Source organism: Triticum urartu, chromosome 1A (genome assembly GCF_056163025.1).
Source record: "Triticum urartu cultivar PI428250 chromosome 1A, HENAU_Tu73, whole genome shotgun sequence".
Taxonomy (NCBI): domain Eukaryota; kingdom Viridiplantae; phylum Streptophyta; class Magnoliopsida; order Poales; family Poaceae; genus Triticum; species Triticum urartu.
The window spans coordinates 90,489,676-90,509,515 of NC_141873.1; the positions used below are offsets into that span (position 1 = coordinate 90,489,676).

At 45.3% G+C, this 19,840-nt stretch overlaps 1 protein-coding gene across 3 annotated transcripts; it reads right to left on the reverse strand.

The window, feature by feature from the left end:
* Positions 1-4,512: 4,512 nt before the first annotated feature.
* Positions 4,513-10,172, reverse strand: LOC125529849 (sodium/hydrogen exchanger 1). Of its 3 annotated transcripts, none has more exons than XM_087514178.1 (15): positions 9,858-10,172; positions 9,389-9,610; positions 9,160-9,278; positions 8,314-8,411; positions 7,678-7,737; positions 7,519-7,565; positions 7,243-7,437; positions 7,011-7,057; positions 6,817-6,883; positions 6,547-6,647; positions 6,337-6,438; positions 5,783-5,921; positions 5,618-5,680; positions 5,393-5,476; positions 4,513-5,124 (listed from the first exon to the last, which is right to left on the reverse strand). In XM_087514178.1, the coding sequence occupies exons 2-15, from the start codon at positions 9,560-9,562 to the stop codon at positions 4,780-4,782; spliced, it is 1,641 nt and encodes a 546-aa protein (XP_087370304.1). In that variant the 5' UTR covers positions 9,563-9,610; positions 9,858-10,172; the 3' UTR covers positions 4,513-4,779. The 3 variants fall into 3 exon arrangements, with proteins under 3 accessions (XP_087370304.1, XP_087370299.1, XP_087370309.1); XM_087514173.1 differs by having other exon boundaries at positions 9,961-10,171; XM_087514183.1 differs by lacking the exon at positions 9,858-10,172 and adding an exon at positions 9,718-9,846.
* Between the last annotated feature and the right edge of the window lie 9,668 nt (positions 10,173-19,840).

Genomic DNA, 19,840 nt, shown 5'->3' on the forward strand with positions numbered 1-19,840 from the left:
CCCGGCTCTCCAATCGGCAGGGTGGCGTGCCGCGTGGCAGGATCTATGTGGCGTTCTTTTTTTCTTTTCGTTTCTAATTTTTGGGACCTTGCTATATCCAAAAATATGAGGATGTATTTTGTTTGGTTATAAAACCAAGCTTCAGTAACAAATACTAGCTAGTTCTAATTTATTTTTGTTTATGTGATGGTATCAAAATCAACGATCAAATATATTCTCAAGAAAAAAATACGATCGTAAGTATTTCAATACATGCCATGCGATCCCAATACATTGCCATGCTTGCTATATGATGGTGGTGATCAAAGTATGTACTCTCTCCATTCGGAATTACTTGTCGTGGAAATGAGAATTATTTGTCGCGAAAATGGATGTATCTAGACATATTTTAGTTTTAGATACATTCATTTTTGAAATAAGTAATTCCGAATGGAGGGAGTAGATGATTTCTCTAGTGCGGCAAGGAGAAGGCAAGGGGAGGCATCTATCTCGTCACCTGGGACATGGTTTCCAGGCCTAAGTGGGCAGATGGACTTGGGATACTAAACCTGCGCTAGCTCACCACTGCTCTGCAAAGCGCGCTGGCCTTGGCTACGGCGAGCTGACAATTCTAGGCCTTGATGTGAGTTTGAGATTGTTGTACCGGCAGAATCGATGGCACTATTCCGGGTAGCAACAAGGGCTACAGTGGGAGACGGCCACGACACCTTGTTATAGGAGGATCAGTGGCTCGACGGGTTCCAAATTGAAGAGCTAGAACCGCTGGTCTATGAGAAGGTTCCTAAAAGAATTAGATCGATGTGCACGGTTTCTGCGGCACTAGGAGATGACACTTGGGCGGGAACTTGGCCCTAACCTCACCGCTGACACGCTCCAACAGTGTGATAGTCTAACTTAATAGGGATAATAGACTACTCATAACATAAAGGAATTCCTTCTTTTTCGGGAGCCCATTCGAAAAGAATTCTAAAGTTAAGTGTGCTCAGCTTGAAGCATTTTTAGGATGGGTGACCGACTGAAAAGTTGGTCCCAGATGCACACACAAGTGGAGACAGAATGCGCATGAAAGACTAGTGTTGATCTGTGGGGCCGGTTTAGATCCCACCAAGAGTAACGGCAGTAACCGACGGGTGTGTCCGGAGCGTTACAAGTTGGTATCAAAGACGACCCTTGCAGTTACACCGATGTTTGCGGGTCAGGTGCGCGGTCATGTTGCGCATGACATTTGTGACCCGTCATGACACACGACATGGCACATCTGCTGGACTAGATGCACATGCGTATGCTTCAAGAGGGAACGTCCCTGTGACCCGACGAGGACATCGGTTTCTTTGAATGGGGGTGTATGTGAGGGACTGGCTTAATAGGGATGATATAATACTCATATTATCAAGGAATTCCTTATTTTTAGAGAGCCCATTAGAAAAAAAATCCAAAGCTAAGCATGCTCAATTTGGAGCAATTTTAGGATGGATGACCTACTGGGAAGTTAGTCCCAGGTGCGCACGGCCGAGCACAAAGTGCGCAGGGAAGACTAGTGTTGATCTGTGGGGGCAGTCTAGATCCCACCAGAAATAACAACCAGTAATCGACGGACGTGTCTGGGACGTTACAAACAGTTTCTGGATCTTTGGCCTAGAGTGGCGGCTATACACCTGGACACAGGTACACGAGACTCGATCTCCTAGTCGTGGGAGAAAGATGGTGTGTTCCCAGCAAGATCTGCGTATGCGGCCAAGTTTGGGGTTCTCAAGGTGTCATCCGCGACCGCCTTCACATGGAAATCCAAAGCACCCTACAATACTGCTTCTTTGTGGGTTAGCATTCAAGAAATCGGTGCTAGCCAGGTGAGGCCTACTTCATCAGGCTGCATACCCATTCTACGATCAACACGATGGGACCATAAACCACATTATGGTAAGCTACGTCTTTGCGAGAGAAGTCTGGAATGGGGTCTGCCATGCATTTGGGGAGTCGGAGAGAGTGCCTTCTACGGACGAGACATTAGGAGCATGGTGCATCAAACTGGAGCAATAGGAAGAACATCAGAGAACGACTCGGGCGATCTACCTCTTGGGCATGTGGAAGCTATGGAAACACTACAATGCCATAGTGTTTGCGGAGCGACATCGTCTTAGAAGCAAGTGCTACAGCGGATTGAGAGTGAAGTTGGGGTTTGGAGACAAGTAGGACTCATAAAAATGGAGCTCTACATTTTCTTTGCGGTAATGTCAACGTGGACAATAAATGAGTAGTTGCATATAAAATAGGGTGTTGAAGTGGGCGAGGCGGAGCATGTAAAATACTCTGTAATCTCATGACATGGAGGGAGTCTTCCCTTTCTCTTCTATAATATATTAAATGCACACTCGTGCGTACTGGAGAAAAAAAAAAGTAAGTACTTGAGTTTTGAATATAAACCGCTTCACATCATATATGTTGGTTCGAGTTTTTAGTTGCAAAAGATTAGTTGTTTTGTATATTTAGATAGAGTCTTCCACAATTTATTCAAATTTTCCGACTTGAAATCATGTTGTCCTCATATTGTTCTTTCACATATATGGAAAGTGCAAGTTTAGTACCGCGTATATGCAAATTTTACATTGTTTTTGCAAGTTCATTCAATCATGATACATCATGTCTCTTCAGTTTACCTTTTTTCTATCAAGTTAATATAGAACAATGCATTTTCTTTCAGACACACATAGAATTATGAATCTTTGTTTTTTTATTCTTCCATTTTTCCTTGTTTTGTTTGGTCATCTTTGAAGCTAAATCATTATGTCAGCCTAAGAAGGCAGGACATAGAAGTGCACTGTTGGCCCATGTGCAAGAAACAAAACAAAAATAATAGCAACAGGAAATTACACCTATAAAGAATGCTGGAGTACTCGTCTCTCGGGGTCCTTACCACGTGAGACTGCCCTCCGCGCCACCCGTTTCGCGCCGGCCTTTCACGACTGGCTACCTGGAGCCCTCCACGCCGTCCATTTTGTGCTGGCCTCGCGCGGCTGGCTACCTGGAGCCCTCCACGCCGTTTGATCTGCGCGGACGCCTCGCACCCAGACGGTTTTCCACGGGGGTCCATGATTCTTGGTTGCGGGCGCGATCGGGGCCACCTTTCTGTGGGGATTTTTGCCACACCCGAATGCAAATGGTGTCGATTTATGTAGTGATGGGATGGTCAATTTCGAAGGATCACTGGTCAACAATGAGACCTTGACGAGCATGATGGGTGATTCGTTGAGATCGATGAATTCTAGGCCTCCCACCGTTGAAGAAGAGTATATGTTGAGTTGCAAAATACACCAATGAAGAGGACATAACTTTGGTGATGGCATGGCAGAATATCACCCTTGATGTTGTTGAGAATGATCAAACCCGCATAAAGTGTTGGATGCGCATTGAGGAATGGTAGCATCATCACATTGGGCTTCTGTCCAATCATATGCTAAAATATCTCACAAACGGATGGGGTAGTTGTAGCCGGTGGGAGGGTTGTTTAGAGCAAGTTTGGCATGCGCCTCGTAGCGGTGCCACCACTGATGACTATGTAAGCACTATTGCTGAAGTTTTACGTATACCATAGAGTTAGAACATCAAGCCATGTGACTAGCTGGAAGTTGATTCTGGGTGTGCATGATGTGAGGATAAAGTGCGCAGGTACGACTAGTGTTGGTTTGTGGATCAGTATAGATCCCAGGTGCAACGGCCATGAATCGATGGCTTTGGTCAGAGCCTAAGAGCATCTTCAACAGGCGCCCAAAAACTGGGCGCCGCGCTAAAATTCAGGTTTTTTGGACGCCGGACAGCTCCAGCAGAAGTTGTAAAACAATGCGCGCGCAAAAAAGGGTTGGGCGCACGCTGAAAAACGCTATCAAAAAGCTGCAAATTTGAGGCGCCGGATTGCGCGCGCTTCACAATTTACACTGCGTGTTCTTTTGAGCATACATTTTTGGGCATCTGCTAAAGCAATATTGGGTCCGGCGCACTAAAAATGCTACAGTGACGCGCTAAAACTATTTTAGGGCGTAAAATTTTTGTGCGCCTGTTGAAGATGCTCTAAAGGCGGCTTTAGGGCATAACATTGGCCAATGTGCCACATAAGAGTCGGCTTCTCTGGTGGCGAGCCACATCTGAGGATGTACATCCTCTCTCAATTTCCACCGGTAACTTATCAGGTATTCCCTCCGTTCCAAATTACTCGTCATAGAAATGGATGTATCTAGAACTAAAATACATCTAGATACACCCTTATCTGCGACAAGTAATTCGAAATGGAGCGAGTACAAATCAAAAACAATTTTTGTTCACTCACCAAATCAACATTCAAAATTTCCCCCAAAAAATGTACATTGATCATGAACTTTTCAGACGAGTGCATCTCTCCCTGTGACTTTCTTCCTGCCTATCCTCGATTTCTCCAAGCTCCTACTATTCCCCAATTACTAGTGTAATCTGTACCCTATATCCAAAGTAAAAAAAATCTATTACCTCATACAAGTAAGGGAGTAGTTATCCACCTGAGTTCCTTTTATACATGAATGCTAATATCCAGCATCTGATTGTTCTGTCTGAACATGAACGAAATTAATTTACAGATTAATTGTACACCTTGAATGGCTCCCAAAACTCTACACAGCGTACATGGTCCTGTAGAAATTATCTGCACAATATACACCAACAAATAGCGATAATACACCGAAAGAATCCCAAGAGCAAAACTGAGTGATATCTGAGCATTTACAAGAAATACACTTGCACCTTCTGGGCTTCGACTTAACTACGGTCTTCTGCCTCCGTCACAGTGCCCAACAAGCCAGGCCCATGGACGCTCCTCTCTATGGGTGAACCAGGCACAAATGGGACGAAGCCTCTTCCCCCAAACATTGGGCGCATGAACTTATCATCGAACTTGCGCCATACACGATGAACCGAGCGAGTTGGCATGGTGAGAAGATACTGAAGGTTTGTTTGGGGGGTGAGCTGGCCTACATCGAAGTCTGACCCCAACAAGCTCGCCGTAAGTGGGTCTAGGAATGACTGGCTTGAGATATCAGCTGCGGTGCCAGGTCTTGGTGGGATGAGGAGATTAATCAGAGGCTTAGTCAGCAAGCCGAAAACCTGGATCAAATATATAATCAAAAGGAAAGTCATTTCCTGTTTCCTTGAGGGAAGCAAAATAGTCTTTATAAGACAGCTGTATTAGCGATTGACCTCTCAACCAATTTATAAGTTTCTATATAAGGAAACAAACAGCATTATGATGTCTGAAGAAAGCATAACATAAACTTTAGTGTGTATTTTGTTGATAAATAACTAAGAAACATCCATGCTGGCCATAAGATAGTCATTGAATAATGATGAAGGCAGCAAGGGATAGTAGTCTTACCATTGTGCTGAACAGAACAACAATGATTGTGCTGGTGATCATGACAGCATTAACTCGCACAGCAGTATGACCAGATGTTGTAAACTGCAAAGGTTTACAAAAAATAAAATTCTATATCAGAACCTCTATATATCAAGGATGGCTTACCAACACATCATGTACTAGTTCCAAATCAATTCATTAGATTTAACTGTTCAGTTCATATTTGTTACTGTCAAACATCACCTTGTTATAAGCAAGTGCAATTGAAACTGCTCCTCTCATGAGACCTGCCCACCATATGATAACCTAGAGAAAAACACCAGCAAAGTTAGCTCCCTCTATAAGGAGCAGAATGACAGAAACACAAAAATAGATGAATAAATCGGTAAAAAAATGATAAATACTAACCTGTTGGTTGAAGGAAATCTTTGGATGTGACTCTTTTTTACTTAAGTTCGATAGAAAAGATAAAGGGAATACGAATGCTGCTCTTCCAACCATAACCAAACCCAATATAACAGCGCTTAAAGCAATTGGTTTCTTAGGACTGCATTAAGGAAACAAAGCTTAAATTAGTTTCGGGAAGAGTTACAAAAAAGTATAGGCAAGACATCCAAGGCAGCTGATGTTGTGGCCCCGTATTCAGCAGTGTCCACACATTGCCGAATAACAACAAATAAAAGCATTAAGGAGCTGTTTCTTTGCACAATTTTCCAAATAAAAAACGACATCAAGTTACATCATCTCTAACAGATGTAAGTCCACCAGAATACATTAGTTCTGCACTGCCAGACCGATCGGTCTGAATGGAAGCAAAGCTAATTGCTGGATGATGCATAAGTGCTCCAGATATCTGGTGCAACCATGTAAATCTGCAGATTACTATTTACTACTATATGCCTTGTATGTTGATTTATACAGTTCTTGAAATCAGATAGTTATTCATGGACAGCAAAAGGTACCTGCTACTAGCTAATTTCCATTTATCAATGTCCAATGCATCCATCCCGACATAGAGAAAAAGAAAAATCTCAGCAATGAATGATAAAGTTGCAAAAGTATGCCTGCAACATGAATAAAAGAATGTCAGCCAGGTGGTATACTTTTTGCAAATGGGGACAAAGGAGTCACAATGGCTGCAAGCAAAAGCTAGTTAGCAGCTCAATACATACTTGGTAGTAACCCTTGAGCTTTCTGTGACATTATGCCAAGTGTAATGTGACATTACTATTCCACAGAAGAACACGGTTAGAATGCCACTCAGATCCAGCAGCTGAAATACAACAAAGGATCTGTAAGCTGCTAAACAGAGGAACTAAGGCAGCAAACAAACGGACATAAATAAATATAGTACCAATATCAGATGATAACTGATTTCTTCCCAAACATTTTAAATTAAAAGAGTTGTTCAATTTGAACTTATTATATTCATTGGCACCCACCATTGACAGCATATACGAAAGGTATGCCATGAGTATCATGATAGCAACTTCTCTGTCAGTTGAGTGTCTGCGCATAACACCACAAGCATGTCACAATAGTTTTCAAGTCTCTAAAGTAATTCACAGTGTAAGTAGTATGATCAAATAAATTGCTCCAAGGAATAAAAAAACACATAAAAGAGCTCTGTACAGACCTTGCAAAACAAAGTTTCTTAATAATGTATGCACTAAGCAACCCAGCCTGCCAAAACAAGAGTGCGAATAGTCAGTCAACAAAGGCATGCTCAAATGAATCATCAGGACAGAATGCTCAGCGAAATGAAATGATTCTTTCTATGGTCTCCCAAAACCTACATCGCACAAATCCTAAAGCAATTCCTATTATTAGTGGTGGTGTCACAACAGTGTAAGTAAAAGATTACTTACAGCTACTCCAAGAACGGTGCTGGTGAAGAATAGGTAGAGGAATTTTCCGATGAATTGTAGTAGAACGAAGACATCAAAATGATTAATATCAATGTTTTGAATTGCATTGAAGAGCACAACTGATGTAGCATCATTAACAACACCTTCACCAAAAACTAGACTATACAGTAGGGGTGCTTCATCCTGGTTAAGCACCTGCAAGCAACAAATTTACAAACTAAATGGTCTGCTTTCTCACTTCATAACACAAAAATGGCAGATTGTTCAACGCAAAACCTGTAAGGTGCAAACAGAATCTGTTGCTGAGAAGATAGCCCCAATTGCTGTACATACGGGTTAAAAAATCAGCTAAAAGAAAGAGAAGATATCCAGTGGCATCCAAAGTCTAAACAGCAGCTTCACACAAGTACGTAAGTAAAGTAAAAAGTAACCAACCAAGATAGTCCCCAAGCTCGAGTGGACCAACATCAAGTTTGCTGAACAATCCCATAGCACCTGATATGTCCATTAGAAAAAAACTATTAGCACCTGAGCAACTTATTGAAGCTTTAGGGATGCAATGAATGAGAAAACCATGTTCTAGACCATTCCTGTATGAAGATGACTCCCATAAATTCATGAACATAAAATTGTGATTCTTCACTAGGTTTCAGGAACAATTCCTGATGGGTAAATAATTCAACGTATGGCAAATTATCAGGTCTGTTTAACATATGCCTTAGGTTTAATTTCCATAGACGTTCAGATTTCAGCCCGTTTGAGATTACAGAAGTGCCTTGTGTTCTGACTCGAGTCCAATACCATGTCAGCCATTCCCAGATTGTGAAGAATTGAATACTATTTAAATTTTAATCTGTGGATGGTGGCCATGCATCCACCACTCAAGGACTTGAAATACTAGCAGCGGCTCCCGAGACAAGCCAATTCTAAGAGGTACAACCTCTCATTCATTTGACGTAAAAATTTGTGACACAAACTAAACATACCAGTAATGCTGAACTGCATTAACGAAAGTACAAACGTGAAACAAAAATTAACAGGCAAAATTAAATTAATGATTTAGTAACTTACCGAACGTGATTATTACAAAGGATATCAGTGTTCCAGCAGCACCAAATAAAATAATTGTCGCAAAGTTGCGGAAGAATTGCTTTTTCTTTACTTGAAACCTGATAGTTTGTGGAAATATTCACAATCATACAGTCAGAGCTAAAGACTTCAATCTTATGAAACATAAGTTACATAACTGCAGGCTAATACTGCGACCTTGGAGTGAAACTTTTGAGCAAGTACTGAGATACCTATGCAGCTTCATAGATATACGAAACACATAAAAATACCGTGTCCATGTGATACAAAAGAAATGAAAGCAAGTGCGTTATACTTATACCTAGTTAACGAAAAACAGCCAAAATGGCTGAATACCCACATTTAGCAAGGGCAGTTGAACAAATGTGACTTGACTCACTCTAACTGTAAAGGGCCAGCGGGCCATTATACTACAACCTAGAAACCTAAACTATAAACCATAAATATGGGGAATAAAAAATGGTTTGCAACTTTGAGGGAAGCAGAGAGAAAATTAGTGGTTTAGCTGTAGTGTTAGGGTAACACCTCCGGACAAAAGGGAGTGGGTTGATAGTTGACTTATCGTTCATCTGATCCAAAAAATTAGTACAATTTCCCTGGTTAATTATCACGCGCACACATGCTACCAGATAAGATATAGCCTGCATCATTTGAAGGAAATCATAATATACGAACTTCGATGCGTTTTTTGTACTACTAGTTATCGTGCACTGCACATTGTTTAAAAGATTAAAAAAAACTAAACTAAGGCACGTCAACACATTTTCTTGCACAGAAAACAAAACAAAATGCCTGAAGATAACTAGTTGAAGTACTCAATGCGCTCACCCGGCGTTAAAAATGATGGGCGGGAGCAAGTAGATGAAGAAAATATCCTCGCTGAAGATAAGGATGCGCGAGTTCACCCCTTTGGTGCAGATCAGAATGACACCACCGGTGATGAGGCCCTGCGATCGAGCAGCAAGCCAGGGAGAAAGACTCAGGGTTGCCCTACTCCTTGACCTCTGAGGCAAAACGACGAACACCTGGAGCGCGCGGCGGGGGTCGGAGGGCTCACCAGGACAAGCGCGGTGGTGGACTCATTGACCCAGCGGTTCCCCTCGAGCAGGTGGCCGAAGACAATGCAGCCGCAGAGCAGCGCGATGAAGATGTTGATGGCGACGATGGAGTCGTGGTCCGACACCGCCAGCCCGGTGTACTTGAGAGCGAGGGCTCCCAAATCGAGCCCCATGCCGGTCGCCACCTCGGCGGATCCCGGTCTCCCCCGGCCTCCGGCAGCCTGCAGCCAGCAGTCAAGAACTGTCAGAGTTGCGTAGATCCTAGCTACCTTCACTTCTCCCCGGGAAGCATGGATCACTGGAAGCAAGCTGCGAGCCGCTGAATCACCAATCAAGAAACCAGAGGGGCGGCACAGTGATGAATCGCCAAGAAAGCAAGCAGCGCGCTCAAGAAAGCAGAGGAACAGAAGCTTGAAGCCGCACACAACTTCTCACTTGGCAAGAAGAAGAGATAAGCAGGAATCGTACTATGCGTATCAAATTCGATCAGGATCCATTGACCAATGATGGAGAAGAACACTGTGCCGAGCCCGCGACACGACAAAAGGAACGAAGACTCGTGGCCACGCACCTGGGCCGGACGAGAGATTCAGCTGCTTGACAGTCCGCGGGGATCTGGAGAGGGGGTGTGGGGGAGAGAGGAGAGGAGAGAAAGGTCTGGAGTCTGGATGCGAGGCGAGCTTCGTCGGCCCGGTGGGCAGTTTGGACGGAGACGTGAGGGGGGGCGGGGGGTGGTGTTCCGGAGTGGAGACCCTCTCCCGTTCCCATCGCCATCTGGCCATGAGAGGGGCAGGAAAGCGAGACGGGAGGGGAGTGAATGAATGAATTAACAAATCCGTCACGCGCCCCGCCCAACGGCCGGGACCGGCCGCCGAAGACGCACTCGAGAGGATGACCCGCGGGGCCGCATCGATCGGGCCCGCGTGTAGTAGGAGGGGGTAGAGTAGATGTTGGTGGGAAGAGCGCACGCGGGCGAGTGATGGGGGCGACGTGGCGCGTCTGGATGGGTGGACAACGTGGGGGAGACGGCTCGCTCTCTGACCTGTGGTGGTCCGCTGCTGCTACTGCGGGCAGTGCTGTTGCTACCTGGGTGGATGGATTTGACGCCGCGATGTGTGTTGTTTTGTCTGGTAATAACACGGCATGATTCCACTTCTGCTTGAACAGTTTTTTTCTTTTCTTTTTGCGGTTCTGCTTGAACAGAACTACGCTGGAAAATGATCTTGATTTTTTCTAGAATACGAAAATGATCTTGACTTTACTACAGAATAAGATTGTACTATAGAAAAAAAAGTCTTTTTCTTTCAAATATTTTTACGAAGAGCATCTCCAACCGGACCTGCCTAACCTAACTATGCGTATGTCCGCGCATCCTCATTTGTGTTCTTGCATGTTTCTGAATTGTCTGGATGCATGTCTATATGATTGCCCGGTCATTTGCCTCGCGGGGCTGTGATTAACGCGTGACTTGATTACGCGATTAGCGCCCGATTCCACGAGCTAGAGATTCTATCGTAGCAAGATTTATGTGACAATGATCCTAAAAAAAAAGATTAATGTGACAACAGTTGTTACTACGTGGGGGGTCTGAAAGGCCAAAAGAAAGAGATATTATTTACGAAGGTGAATTTCAAAGCCCTCTAGCGACGAGCAGTTTCATTCGTAACTTTCTGCAAGAACTGGATGAGATTGTGGCGGCCCCGGTGCATGCATCAAGAAATGGTGTCTCAGCTCCATCGGAGATGGGTCCCTCCGTCTGACATGTGCTCATAAAGGAAAAAATTGAATGGGGTTGTGTCCAATGCATGCAGCAAAGAGGTGCTCCGCAGCTACCATTTTTAGGCAGTAGATTGGCTGCACCCTCGTGAAGTTAATTACATGATAAAGAGAGCTACTGGAATATTGCCCTTTGTCGGCCAGCTGCCAAACCAGGGAATCAATATCATCAAAAAGAGTGATGGATTGAGTGATTTCTACCAAGTGATACCATTGCTTCATCATCTCTTCATTGAATATGCGCCTAAAAGTGATATTGACTTGATCTTATTCCAAATTTCACTAATCTATAATATCTAAATAGTTGATCCCCATTATTTTATTTCTTTTGACATGCAGTCTATCCACCTCATCACTCTGCAACAGCAGCAATTATTCTTCCTTTTAGCTAATTTTTTGTTAACATTTATACACAAACGGAAAGTCCGATGGTATCGATTCAAGAGTACCCCGACCGTCTCATTAAGAAAAGAGCCCAACAATTTTTCATCACGCCATCTCTTCGTCCCCCCCCCCCTCTACCTCTCTCTCTCTCTCTCTCTCTCCCCCCCCCCCTCTCTCTCTAAATAATGGATTACTTTGCAGTAAAGGGGCGGCTAAAAAAGAGGCGATCTCCGCATCTGGTTTGGTCCTCTGGCACGATCGCCGGTCTTCGGCGCATCTGCGAGTCTCTATGTTCTCTCCGACTATGGTTCTGTTCTCGGTGTGAACATATCTGGTGAGCTGTAGCGTCATCGACATGGCGGCGTTGTTCCTGCTCCCCTCTCTCTCTCTCTCTCTCTCTCTCTCTCTCTCTGACTATGGTTCCGTTCTTGGTGGGAATCGGTGTGGTTCCCTATAGTGTTGTTGAGATGGAGGCAGTCCTCCTCCTCTGTCTCTCTGTTACGATGAAGCTAAATTCAACAATCTGATCATGATCAGGTGTGCATGAGTCCCGTGCTGGCTTCCTTTCGGGCTGGGAAAGGAACAGGTAGATGAAAGATGCCGGTCAAGTATTGCAACAATGATGCACACGCCTCTGCTACTTATCCTTCTACAAATGGATTTTGTATTTTTGCTTAACCCACCCACTAACTTCATTTTTTTGGAAAAGGAGGAATACCTCCGACCTCTGCATCAGTCGATGCATGCAGCCATATTATTAGAAATCGAAACAGAGTCTTAACATTCAAGTAAGCTCAAAATCCGAGCAAAAAAGGAGAAAATAAGTATGCAAAGCGCCACATCCGGCAATAAAGCGCCACATCTGGTGATAAAGAACAAGCTATGATGCCTACACACCTAGCCTATTATTAACTCGCCATCCAAATCGGCTGAACATAGCCCATGCTACCGTCTTCCAGCGGTTGCACCCAATAACCATAGGCCCCCTGTAGTCCGCATGTGTGAGTAACGACCACATACGGTTCCAGGATGTAGCTCTGTAGACAACCTGCAAAAAATTGGTGAATGGTGTACCATTAAAAATCATATCATTTCTATTGTTCCATATAGCCCATAATAAAGCACATATTCCTATCCGAATATGTTTAGCCATGTGTATGTCTACTCCATTAAGCCACGTCTCAAATAACGTGTTTATGCTCATTGGAGGTTGGATGTTAAAAGCTATATGAATAGATTGCCATAACAGTTTTGCAAGTGGACACTCGAGAAAGAGGTGTTTAATCGTTTCGTTTTGATCACAAAAATAGCACCTGGGGTTACCAACCCAATTCCTTTTCATCAAATTATCTTTGGTCAATATGACTTCTTTGTGGATGAGCCACATAAATATCTTGATGCGAAGTGGAACTTTAATCTTTCATATGTGCAAAGACCTCGACAATGGCCCATAGTCAATTAAGTCCAAATACATGGATTTCACAGAGAATAATCCATTTATGGTTAACATCCAACTAATTTTATCCACCTGGTTTGAAAGTTGAACATCCATCAACCTACGGACCAGGTGTAACCAAGCATTCCAACGTTCCCCTACAAGAGATCTCCTAAATTGGATGTTAAGTGGTACTGAATTTAATATTGTGGCCACATAATCCTCCTTACGTTGCACAATATTGTATAGAGAAGGGTATTGTAAAGCCAAAGGCGTCTCCCCTAGCCATGTGTCCTCCCAGAATCTAGTAGAGGTACCACTACCAATTAGTAACTTCACACGCTGGAAAAAAGTTACTTTTGTCTTCATTAACCCTTTCCAAAACGGTGAGTCCGTTGGCCTTGCATTCACCTGGGCCAAAGTCTTATTATTTAAGTATTTATTCTGCATGATTTGTATCCACATGCCTTCGGTCTCCGTAGATAGTCTGTATAGCCATTTGCTAAGCAAACATCTATTCTTTACCTCTAAATTCTCGATCCCTAACCCACCCTGGTCTTTTGGTCTACACATGATATCCCATCTAGCCAGTCTGTATTTCTTCTTGGCCTCATCGCTTTGCCAGAAGAATTGGGATCTGTAAAAGTCTAATCTTTTCCGCACCCCCACCGGTACTTCAAATAAAGTTAGGAGGAACATCGGCAAACTCGTCAAAACCGAGTTAATCAACACCAGCCGTCCTCTGTAAGACATTAGCTTGCCCTTCCAGCAGCTTAATCTTTTTTCAAATCTATCTTCTATACATTTCCATTCTTTGTCTATTAACCGTCTATGATGAATTGGGATTCCGAGATAACTAAAAGGTAAGGATCCCATTTCACAACCAAACAAGTTTCTGTAATTTTCTTGTTCTTCTTTAGCTCTCCCAAAGCAGAACAATTCGCTTCTATTGAAGTTGATTTTTAGCCCGGACATTTGTTCAAAAAGGCATAGAATAAGCTCCATATTCCTAGCTTTTGCAAGATCATGTTCCATGAAAATAACAGTATCATCCGCGTATTGTAGGACGGAGACACCCCCTCTACAAGATGGGGAACGAGACCTCCTACTTGGCCATTCTCTTTTTCCCGACTAATGAGTACTGCCAACATATCCGCTACAATGGTTAACAACACAGGAGACATGGAATCTCCCTGTCGTAACCCCTTACGTGTCTGGAAATAATGACCAGTGTCATCATTGACTTTTATCCCGACACTGCCTTTCTGTATGAATGAATCCACCTGAGACCTCCAAGCTTCGTTGAACCCCTTCATACGTAAGGCTTGTTGAAGGAAGGGCCATTTGACCTTATCATACGCCTTTTCAAAATCCACTTTAAAGACAACCCCATCTAGTTTCTTCGAATGGATTTCGTGCAATGTTTCATGTAGAACTACCACCCCTTCTAGGATTTGTCGTCCTGGCATGAACGCAGTTTGAGTTGGTTGCACGACCAAATGGGCTATCTGTGTCAACCTATTCGTGCCAACCTTTGTAAAGATCTTAAAGCTTACATTGAGAAGACATATCGGTCTAAATTGCTCAATGCGAACCGCTTCCACCTTCTTTGGCAACAACATTATCATTCCAAAATTGAGGTGAAATAAATTTAAGTGGCCTTCGAACAAATCATGGAACATAGGCATAAGATCATTCTTTATGATATGCCAACATTTTTGATAAAGTTCCGCCGGGAACCCGTCTGGCCCGGGCGCTTTATTATGCTTCATTTGTGTTATAGCATCGAACACCTCTTTCTCAGTGAAAGGGGCAGACAACACCTCATTCTCTTCTAAGTTGAGTTGCGGTATGTCCCCTATCACATTCTCATCAAGAGAAACGAAACTTTCTTCGGGTGCTCCGAAAAGTTTCTTATACTATTCGGAAATGTATAGTTTTAGGTTCTCGTGTCCTACAATTGTACCCTCATGTTGTTCCAGTTGTATTATCTTTCTTTTTCTATGTTTCCCATTAGCAATCATGTGGAAGAATTGTGTATTATCATCCCCTTGGACGATCTTAGAAACCTTTGCTCTAAGTGCCCATTTCATCTCCTCCTCTCTCATAAGGGCTTGCAACTTCTTCTCCGCCTCATTCTTAATATCTCTCTCAGAAGTATTAAGAAGTATGGATTCCGCTTTCACATCAAGTTCATTGATAATCCGTGTCAATCTTTCCTTTTCCACTCTATAAATACCACTTTGATGTTTGGCCTAGCCTCTCAAGAACTGGCGCAGGTGTCTAATTTTGGTTTGCCATCTCTCCACACTAGAAGACCCTCCCATGTCTCTGGCCCATTCAGCCGCAATGAGCTCCATGAAGCCCTCCCTCTCAAACCATCCTAATTCGAAAGAGAAAGTATTTTTGTTTCCCACATGGGTCGCTTCCTCGGAATCAACTAGTAGTGGGGTATGATCAGATATGGCCCTCTGTAGGGCCTGAATCGTAACTAGCGGAAATTTTTGTTCCCACTCAACACTAGTGAGAACCCTGTCCAATTTCTCGTAAGTAGGAATTGGCAAGGAATTGGCCCACGTGAATTGCCTACCAATGAGGTCAATCTCCCTTAGATTGAGACTTTCAATTATCATATTAAACATGAATGACCATCTTCCATCAAAGTTGTCATTATTTTTCTCCTCTCGTCTTCTAATGATATTAAAATCTCCCCCACCAGAATTGGCAACCTTTCATCCCCACAAATTCTCACCAGATCTGCAAGGAATTCTGGTTTAAGCTCTGGTTGTGCCACACCGTATACGTCCACCAAAGCCCATCGGAAGCCGTCAATTTTCGACCTTACACGAAATTTGACAGCAAAATCACCGTGAACCACATCCAGCACCTCTAAAGTTTCGCATTTCACCCCAAGTAGTATCCCTCCGGATCTCCCTCTTGGAGGTAAACAATGCCAGTCAAAATCAACCCCCCCTGAAATGGTGTTGAGAAATTGGTAGGTGAAATTATCTCTACCCGTCTCCAATAAAGCCATAAAATCTAATTTTTGTTCTACTGATGTATCACTAAGGAATCTCCTTTTAGCCAAGTCCGCTAGACCTCTGCTATTCCAGAATATCCCTTTCATATTTTATCATGGAATTTTTTCTTTTGTTTAACTCTCACACTCCGACGCACCGCTGATGTAGGATAAACCTTCCTCTTCCAGGTTTTTCTTGGTTTATCCTTCATCTCCTGAATAGGTTGAGCATTGGTAGTAGGAGTGGCCTCTGGCTGCAAAGGGGCCACATACCCCTCTGGAACCATATCCTCCTCCTCCGCCTCTAATCCCTCCATGGGGACCAAATCCTCACAGAGACTCTGAAGCGCAGTTACTCCAAGATCATCGATTTCTGCTTCATTCATGGGTTTTACCGCTGCTAGATGTCGTATTAAATCCACAGCTCTATTTGTCTCTAAATCTAGTAGATCATTAATTGATTTTGTGGTTTCTTTGTCATTACTACCAAGAGAGATCCCTAGGTTGTTGGCTTTATCAATAATATCATGCTCAGAAAAGTGCAGAATTGAACAACTTGTATTAACTGACATACCTGTCTGAACTTCAATGTCTCGAAGCTTGGCGGCCCTCATGGCTCGCCCCATCTATATGTCATCCACGTCCGGCTGACCCTGGATCCGGTGACTGAACCGTCTGCCACTGGACATAGGGTCCAAAATACCCCCAAAAGCGATGGCGTCCTCCCGAACGACTCCGACCGGGCTGTGGCCGCCTGCCGTATGCCCGACTAAGTCAGAAGCGATGGGAGACACCGGCCTCCCAGACTACTCCACTGCGGTACCAATAACCGCGACGTCTGAAGTATGGATCCCTGCCGATCTGCTATCATCATCGCCCGATCTGGTCACCACCTGTGCCGAACTAATCGAACGTGACGCCGGAGAGCGAGATGGATGGCTAGAACCCTCCACTGTAGGAGATGGAGAGATCGCCGTCGGTCGACCCTCCACTGCCACTGCTGCCATAGACACCTCCGTCACCACGGGGGTGGCTGGGCGGCGATGCGGCGTCAGCTGCGGTGAAACCTCATCCACCATCTGTCGGTGCTCCTCCACCACCACCACCTGTGCTGAAAGATCATCATCAAAGTCCTCTATCTCCACGCGGTCACCCCAAAGATGGCTCGGTGCGGACACTGCCCGAAATGAACCAAACCGGAGAGATGCCGCGGGAGTGGTTGGGGGCGCTGGCCCCTTGTCAGTCTTCGGCTCAGTCGACTGTGTGGGTTTTCTGGCCGGTTTGTCGAGTCCACTGTGATCGCCGGGATTGCCTTCCATCCCCTGGTCGCTGATGAAGCTATGTACCTAGGGTAGGGTCATGGACCTGTCCAACTTACCCTCCCCAAGGGCATCTCTACAAAGAATCAGAAACAGTCGAAGAGAAACCATCAGCCACTCGACCGTGGAGATGCACTCACTCGACCACCTTGAAGACACTCGACCACCAGAAGATGAGGAACCCTCCACTCTGCAATGGTCAGGACTTAAACCATATCATTATGAGCATTTATGATGCTTTACTGTAGACGTTACCAGTAACGCCTTTCCTTTATGAACACTGAATCATGTGTAACGGAGGGGAGCTGGGGTCCTAGCGCACTCTATATAAGCCACCCCCCTCCTCTGGGACAAGGGTTCGCACTTTCTGTAATTCACACGCATATATTCAGTCGACCGCCTCAGGGCTCCGAGACGTAGGGTTGTTACTTCCTCCGAGAAGGGTCTGAACTCGTAAACTCGTGCGTACAACTCCTTCATAGCTAAGATCTTGCCTCTACATTCCTATCCCCGTATTCTACTGTCAGTCTTAGAACCACGACAGTTGGCGCCCACCGTGGGGCAGGTGTCTTAGCGACTTATTGGAGAAGTTGCAATTTTTCCGATCCCCATCATCATGGTTCCAGGCGGAGGTTTGGCTGAGGGCCGCGAGATTCGTCTCGGCGCGCTCGTGTTTGTCGCCGATGACTCCGCTTGGCTTCAGGAGGCACCACTCGACGTCGACGCGCTCCCCGCCCGCGGGGCGATGCACTTTCACGTGTGCGTCCGTGGCGTCCTCCTGCGGCAACTATCGACCCAGTACCAGTCGACTCCAACGGCTTTCCCCCTCCCTGTAACCCGCCGGAGCAAGCGCACTGGCCGATCAAGGATTCAACGGTGGGTGAAGCATGCGGTGGCCCGCCAGTCGGCCACCCCTCAAGTCGCGGCGATCGAGCCCGACGAGTCTCTCTACGGCCTGTTCGATCTGTCGACTGGCCTCGTAGAGACTGCATCCGAGTGCGGCAACAATGACTCGGCAGCGGAAGTCCTGATGGTCAATGGACCACGCGGTCCTCCTGGCTTCAATCGTGAAGACGGAGGTGACGGGAACGGCGATCCGTCGCGCGTTCACGAGGAGTACCGCCCCGAGCCTCTCTCCTCGTAGCAGAGAGAAGAACTTCGTGTTGGAAATATGCCCTAGAGGCAATAATAAAATGATTATTATATTTCCTTGTTCATGATAATTGTCTATTATTCATGCTATAATTGTATTATCCGGAAATCGTAATACATGTGTGAATACATAGACCACAATGTGTCCCTAGTGAGCCTCTAGTTGACTAGCTCGTTGATCAACAGATAGTCATGGTTTCCTGGCTATGGACACGGGGATGTCATTGATAACGGGATCACATCATTAGGAGAATGATGTGATGGACAAGACCCAAACCTAAGCATAGCACAAAGATCGTGTAGTTCGTTTGCTGTAGCTTTTCTGGATGTCAAGTATCATTTCCTTAGACCATGAGATTGTGCAACTCCCGGATGCCGTAGGAGTGCCTTGGGTGTGCCAAACGTCACAACGTAACTGGGTGACTATAAAGTTAGATTACAGGTATCTCCGAAAGTGTTTGTTGGGTTGGCACGAATCGAGACTGGGATTTGTCACTCCATATGACGGAGAGGTATCTCTGGGCCCACTCAGTAATGCATCATCATAATGAGCTCAATGTGATCAAGTGCTTGATCACGGGATCATGCATTACGGTATGAGTAAAGTGACTTGCCGGTAACGAGACTGAACGAGGTATTGGGATACCGACGATCGAGTCTCGGGCAAGTAACGTACCGATTGACAAAGGGAATTGAATACGGGATTGCTTGAATCCTCGACGCCGTGGTTCATCCGATGAGATCATCGAGGAGCATGTGGGAGCCAACATGGGTATCCAGATCCCGCTGTTGGTTATTGACCGGAGAGTCGTCTCGGTCATGTCTACATGTCTCCCGAACCCGTAGGGTCTACACACTTAAGGTTCGGTGACGCTAGGGTTGTAGAGATATGAGTATGCAGTAACCTGAAAGTTGTTCGGAGTCTCGGATGAGATCTCGGACGTCACGAGGAGTTCTGGAATGGTCCGGAGATGAAGAATGATATATAGGAAGTGCAGTTTCGGCCATCGGGAGAGTTTCGGGGGTCAGCGGTATTGTACCGGGACCACCGAAAGGGTCCCCGGGGTCCACCGGGTGGGGCCACCCATTCCGGAGGGCCTCATGGGCTGAAGTGCGGAGGGAACCAGCCCATAGTGGGCTGGTGCGCCCCCCCTTGGGCCCCCCATGCGCCTAGGGTTGGGAACCCTAGGGGAGGGGGCGCCTCCACTTGCCTTGGGGGGTACTCCACCCCCTTGGCCGCCGCCCCCCCTAGGAGATCCTATCTCCTAGGGCCGGCGCACCCCCCTAGGGGGCCTATATAAAGGGGGGGAGGGAGGGCAGCCGCACCTCAAGCCTTGGCGCCTCCCTCTCCCCTGCTACACCTCTC

What these genes read in the sequence shown, in the direction of transcription:
- LOC125529849 (XM_087514178.1), bottom strand. Translation starts at nt 9,562, where the DNA reads ATGGGGCTCGATTTGGGAGCCCTCGCTCTCAAGTACACCGGGCTGGCG. An exon ending in CCACCACCGCGCTTGTCCTG is followed by an intron (nt 9,279 to 9,388) that starts GTGAGCCCTCCG and finishes GCTCGATCGCAG; the next exon opens with GGCCTCATCACCGGTGGTGT. An exon ending in AGATTTCCTTCAACCAACAG is followed by an intron (nt 5,681 to 5,782) that starts GTTAGTATTTAT and finishes GTTTTTCTCTAG; the next exon opens with GTTATCATATGGTGGGCAGG.